Below are 6,555 nucleotides of genomic sequence, written 5' to 3'. Positions count from 1 at the left end.
AAAAAGAAAAAAAAAAAAAAAAAAAAAAAGAGTTGATTATTACTCTGGGAGAAAGAGAAAAATACCCATGAAGAGTCTGTTGTGTAGAATCCTCTGCTTCTTTTAGTCAGAGAGGTATAGCACAAAAACTAACGAGGAGGAATATGCCTTGATAATCTAATATGCTTTTGCATTGCTGGGAATTGTAAAGCAGCCTTCTGCTCCCTTGTTTAACTGAAAATTGCCTGCAGCATATCAGAGCTTTGTCTATGTGTAATCTAAATACAGCTTTAAAAAAATTAATATTTCTTTACTATTCTTTCTACTTTTCCTACAGTCTGATACCTCAGAGGGAGAGAAGGAAAAGGAATGCTTTACAGCAAATGCGCTTAATGAAATTATGGTACTTTGAATCCTCTGTTGCTTTTCTGTATGAAATGGAACCTTTTCTCATGCTGTCTGTAATCAGACCAATCTGTGTTTTCTTTACAACTGATACTGCTTTGTTCTTCAATGCAGTGAAGTTTGTATTCTGTTTCTTTAAGTATTGTTGGCTTATATTTTGTTGCCAGAAATGTTTGTTTGAGATGCTGGATTTTGAGAATATATTTAACTTTTTTTTCCTCAAATGTATGTTTTATCATTTCAGCAGCCAATCCGCCCCAAGGACTAGAACAGTATTGCGTTAAATTTCACATAAGCAACCAGTCTTGAAGAGAATATTCGGGAGTGAAAGGGATATCACTAGAAAGGACTTGTTGCAATTCAAAAAAAGAAGATTCCTTGGCTCCATATTTCAGCAAAGATTAAGCAGAAAATGTTGTCCAATTTGCAGAATAAAATGAACTGTCAACATGCTTAATAGACAGCTTCCTAATGTGCTAAACACTTACCCAAACAAAATCAATGAAATCTGACTGTAAATTTAGACTCAGGTGTAAATACATGAGCTCTCTATTATAAAGAGGGCTTGCTAGTGCGTACGATGCATGTGTATAACTGTGATGGCAATCACTTAGTTGCTGACCACCACAAGTGAAAGGAGGGTGAGAGCTCTTAAAATAATGAGAATCTGTGTTTTCCATCCAGATTGGGCTTCTGCTGAAGTCTCCAAAAGAGAGTGAAACTCAACTTCAAAGCCTTTATTCCGATCATGTGGGTACTCTCCTATGTTAATTGGCTGTCCTTCCTTACTCTGTATGTTTTTTTCCTGTGAAGCTGTCATGTTGAGTATATAAGTAATCATCTTCCACCAAAGAGTGCTTTATTTTCAAGGGTTGTGTATTTCCTTTTTTAAACCTAACTGAAAGCAATTAAGTTGTTTTTAGTAGTAAAAGGTTTTTAATTGTTCACAACCAATGGCTATTTTAACTTGTTCTCTTTGCTTTAAATCTGATACGACTGTAAAGGGGAGAAAAAACAGTTTACCACTTACAGCAGTGCTATCATGTTGAACTGTCATGACTCTTTCCTTTCCTGAAACTCTGTACTGTAACAAAAGGTAAGATTTTTTCCCAGGTTTTGTTGGTGTGTTTAATAACATTAATGGTCATTGTTAGCTTCCCTTGAGATACTACTAAGTGCAGCTCACAAAAAGGAAAAAAAAAAAAAAGGAAAAAAAGATCATGGAACCACTGAAATTTGCAGTGAGCTCAGGGGCAGGCATATCATTTTACAACAAACAATTTCTAGAAAAATAGTGATTCTTAACATCTGATTAAGACTTGAAAAGCTACAGCTTACTGCTGTTAAAAAGCAGTGTCGTTTTTAGAGGAATCTGCCGAGACTTAAATTTTCTCCCGCTACGAGACTGTCGCGCAGCGGCACCGTTTTTCCCTGCCTTGTTTGACCTGGTGCAGGCTGCAGGCTCCCTCCTCGAGGGTGAAATCCTCTCTGCCAGCCTGGGGCTCCTGCCTGCACGTCCCTCAGACTCGGCTGGTGTTACCACAGTCACACACAGAATACACCAACCTGATGAATTAGCGACAGGAGCAAAAAGCAGACGCCTGAAATGTCTCAGCAATAGATACTATCTTAAGCTTTTAGAGGTAGATCTAGGTATAAATGTCTTTTGTAAGAGGGGATTTTTTCTTTCTATGAATGTAAGTGAGTATACTAGTTCAGAAAGTAATTCCAATATATAGATCTAAAACAAAATGGAATTAGGAGGCTGGTGTTTTTTGAATACCCATATGAGAAGTGTAAACTGGCTGTAACACATCTCCTGATGAGGCAGAGCGTTGTGCATTGGAAGGTGGACGGGGTGTGGAATACATGGGATAGTACAGGTAAAGTCTTTAAATACGGTTGTCTGTAACTTTGCAAATATGAATACAAAGAAAACACAAAAGGAGCCAATGAGACTTGGAATCAAAATACATTTTGTTTTCCTGTTAATCTTGACAAGAAGCACCTAAAAAGAAAAAGGAGCAGACTTCACCATGCTGTTAGATACTTTAATCTTGGTGGGAGGTTGGAGTTGGGTTCTTTTGGTTTGCTTGTTTTTGTTTTAAGTAAGGGCATTATCTGCCTCAAAAGCTCATCATAGGTGACCATAATAGCAAGTATGTTGTGTAAAGGACAATCAATGTATATGTTCTTTAAAACTTCGTATCTTGGATGTGGTCAGTGAACTTACTGACAAGCCTTACAGGCAGAAGGAAAGGATAAAACCAGTAAGGTGGGAGGATGAGAGTCAAATGAAGAAAGATTTAGATTTATTTATAGTCTTTGGTGTCTCTGCTGCTCCTTTGATATGTAGAAATTCTGCTGAGAGCAAGGGATTTATAATGGTGTGATAGTTGCAAATATTGGCTACAGAACCAACAAGGGTCATATTTGGATCAAATGAGGTAAAAATAATTTCTCCAATCATGGTCTGAAATGAGGTCTGAATATCAGTGTTTACCTGCAAGCACTGAGTATCAGTGTTTTACCTGTAATCAGATTATTCCACACCCCCCTTCCACATACTAATGCCCAAAAATGAATATTGGGAGGAAAAGAGGAGGAAAAGAGAAACCAAGACAACATTTTAAGTAACCAACAGAGCCACTAGTTCTTTCAGGTTAATCAGAATGTCAGAAATAAATTTGCATTGAAAAAATGCATAATAATAGCAAGTGTAATTAAACCAAAACTGCATCTTTGGCATGGATATGTGTCCACCACTGTTTCTTGGCAGAAGCACATAAATGTCAAATGACATTTTGCATTTGAATTCTCCCAACAGCCTTATATGAAAAACTAATGCATAACTCATTGTGTACAACCCACCTAGGTGTATTACTTCATTTGCACTTTGAGTTTTAATACTTTGCCTTGCATTTTTATTACACTGCACCAAAGCTGTCTTAAGTACAATTGTCTTCTAAGTCTTTCTTGATCTGTAAAATACCATGTGCCAAAGGGGTCGTGTGCACAGCAGCTGCTTTCGAGGTATAGTGTGGAGTTACTGAAGGAAGGAAGTTATTTCTGCTATACTTCTTGGCTAAACTTCTAATTCCTCCTCTTCCTGTGCAATTTTGCAGGAGAGACAGATTCTCCTTTGATTTCCTACACAAAAATATGTGACGTACTCAAATGCTGTAGCATCTTGGGTCAAATCGCTGGATTCTTTCGCAGCATCAGTAACTTGCACTGAAGTTAAGCCCAAATCATGTCCTTTTGCCCCAGTTAGATAATAGAGGAAGTGCTGCTGTTATAAAAACAAATAGACTCATGCATTAAATGGAGAAAAAGGTGATATTTACTAGTTTGTTGCACTGCAGTTTTTGTATTAATGGTTTGCAGACTGTTCGTCTTGTGTAAACTCATGTACAGACTATCAAGTTATAAAATCTGACTAATCAGTGCTGTTCATCCTGATTATTTTTAAATTGTATATTTCTAATCATATTTTTTTAACTTGGATTGAGTGACAGAATGGGAGTTTATTTTGCTGAAGGTATTTTTAAGATAAAGCTTCATATTATCTTGTAGTTCAATATGCATTTGTCTCTCATTTGAAAATACTGCATATTGTATCTGGTTTTATAACAAATATTGAATAGTAAAAATTGTAAACATGAATTGTGTAAAATTAAAGATAATAAGCAGAAGCATGTTTTGTCACTTTTGTCACATCATTCAACAACAACAAAAACACAACCAGCAGGACATAGTATTTGTATGAATAACTTCTGGGACAATTTAACACATTATCTGTAAAAATAAAAAAAACCTCACCTGCCTGAGAATCTGCAATTGAAATACAAATCCCTAACCGATACACTTCTGCAAATTTCAAAAATAACTAGTTTCTAACTCCACCTTTCAGGAAATTGTCCTTAGAAAAGGGGTAACTGTATTTGAACTACTGGCATACTATTAACAGTAAACTAAACTTAAGAGAAACCCACCCTAGGGCCAGCTAAACCAAAAAGGTTCTTGTGTCTTTCCTAAGAAAACAAGAAATAAATGATGGTAGTCTTTTTTTGTCCATTTTCCAATTTTTAATTCCTTAAGAAACTGTAATGGCCATTAGAGACATCCACAGCTTGCACACACTAGAAAGGCCGCAGAGGTAGTTTCATAAACAAACTGCTCTCCGTGATTGCCCCAGCAAGGAGATCTCCGTCGTTGCTTGGAGGGCCTCTGTGGGCCTCGTACCCACATCAGATACACAAACATGTAAGCCAATTTCCCGGCAAACTTGTTGCCTTCTGAGAGACTTTGGAAAAATACCAGTGCACTTTTATCCAGGGCAAAACACAGCTATGCTCTCATTAGAGATTTCAGTAGTCCTTATCCCATGGAAGGAAAGCAATGACCACATGGAACAGAGCAAAGCGGAGCCGCAGCCTAAAAGCCGCTGCTGAGGGACCCCGTGCACGGTGGCCAGCTCCCAACACAGGTGTTCCCTTTTAAAGCCGGGCTTAGAAGAGCGCCCGTGTTCTCCAAGATGGGGCGACCCAGGGTTTGCTGAGGGCAGAGATGCGTTCTCTGGGGCGGCTTTCTCGAGGTGAGAGGCGGAACTGCACAGGCCGGGCCTGGCGGTGGAGGCGGCTCCCACAGCGCCCCGGCCTTGCCACCGGCGGCTCCCCAGCACCTGCTCCGCGGGTTGGGCCTGTGCGCAGCACCGCGGCGCCCCGTCCTGCCCCTGCCCCCGCAGGGAGCCAGGCCGGCGGCTGGGGTCAGCCCTTGTTGGTGTCCCAGGAACGCGAGCACCAAGCGACCTCCTCCCGCGGCGCGGGGAGAAGGTGCCTCCAGGTGCAGGCCGCGAGGAGCCCTGCTCAGCTCCCGCTCGCAGCTCTGCGCTGGTGGCCGCGCTGCCGCCTGGCCCTCGGGGAGCTGCCTGGGCGGGTGCCTCCTGCCGCGCTCCTCTCGCCAGGTGTGGGGCGGGAGACTGGCCGAGCCCCCTAGCAACGCCAGTGCAGCAGCAGGGTCGCCCCATCCCTGTGCCCCACGGACTGCAGGGCGGGAGCTGCCCGGGACGCAGCCAGGGCAGCCCTGCGCCCGTCCGGCCACGGGGCGGCTCTTCAGCCGCTGCCACCACACGGGAACGGGGCCGAGGCGGCAGCAGCCAGCGCCACCCCGGCAGCCACCGCTTCGCCCAGCTCTGCCACCCGCCTGCCAGCTCCTTGCTTTAAATGAACCACTGCTTTGCATTTTTCCTTACTTGAGCGACTCCTAGCCCTGTGATGAGGCACTTTCCACCCCTCTTCCACTCATGGAGAAGGCTGCCCAGTTTTACCTCTCCTTCCCGGGCCGCTGGGACTCCCGTGTTGCAGGGCCAAGGCAAAGATGAGGCCCTGGCAGCAGCGCTGCCTGCTCAGAAATAGCGACACGTCCGACAACAGCACTCAGTCCATGTGCATATTCATACACACACACTAACAAGAGAAAAAGCTTATACTAACAAGTCCAGATTTCCCAGATTACATCAAAAATCATAAAATTTTATTCCTTTTCCTCACCAAAAGAGACCAAAGTAAATCTGTACCTTGTTTCTGCTATTCTTATCTCCCAGCAAGACCGCCCCACATTGTGCAAAACTCTGATACCTTTTGCTGAAGTGCTAAGTGCCGTGGGTAGAGGGGCTGCCTTTGCCAACATCTCCTGCTGCCCGCTAGGAGTATAGCATCGCACAGAAAATAGGAGAAGATGGATATTTGCAGCAGCCCCTGTGCAGGTGGGGAGCGCAGAAACACCATTTATTTGTGCCACGTGGGGCGAGTGATCGTCCAGCGGCGCTGCCGCTGCTGCAACAACCCAGGCAGCGGTGCCTCTATCACAGCTCCAGAAGGCAGAGACCAGCCCCAGCAGGGCACCTAACACATCCCAAATTGCAGTGCAAATAGAAGAGCCTGTGGCAGCTACTACTGCTTCCAAGCACTGAAGCTTCCCGCCCCGTGCTCCACTCAGCTCAGCTTGCGCGGTAAAGTCCCCAGCAGGCATCACCAGAACAGAAACACTCCGTGTTTGTTACTCAGTGACAAGAAGGTACTTTTTTTTCTACAAAGTTGAGCAAGTTCAGGTTGGGTGACAGTAGGTTATGTGTAAACTCTATGTAGTGTAAAGGCATGTAAGTGTGCC

The 6,555-nt window shown here is 43.3% G+C and overlaps 1 protein-coding gene across 1 annotated transcript in view; it reads left to right on the top strand.

The window, feature by feature from the left end:
* The window catches only part of CDC14B (cell division cycle 14B), a 35,898-nt gene extending 34,119 nt beyond the window's left edge, over positions 1–1,779 (top strand). The window contains exon 14 of the mRNA XM_026053416.1: positions 629–1,779. Within this exon, the coding sequence (XP_025909201.1) occupies positions 629–668 (40 nt within the window). The 3' untranslated portion in view covers positions 669–1,779. The remainder of the gene's footprint in view (positions 1–628) is intronic.
* The last annotated feature ends 4,776 nt before the right edge of the window (positions 1,780–6,555 follow it).

This window comes from Nothoprocta perdicaria, unplaced genomic scaffold (assembly GCF_003342845.1).
Source record: "Nothoprocta perdicaria isolate Ctin4 unplaced genomic scaffold, notPer1 scaffold_114, whole genome shotgun sequence".
Classification (NCBI taxonomy): domain Eukaryota; kingdom Metazoa; phylum Chordata; class Aves; order Tinamiformes; family Tinamidae; genus Nothoprocta; species Nothoprocta perdicaria.
Note: the sequence above shows the minus strand (reverse complement) of the source record. Positions and strands in the feature narration are given on the sequence as shown.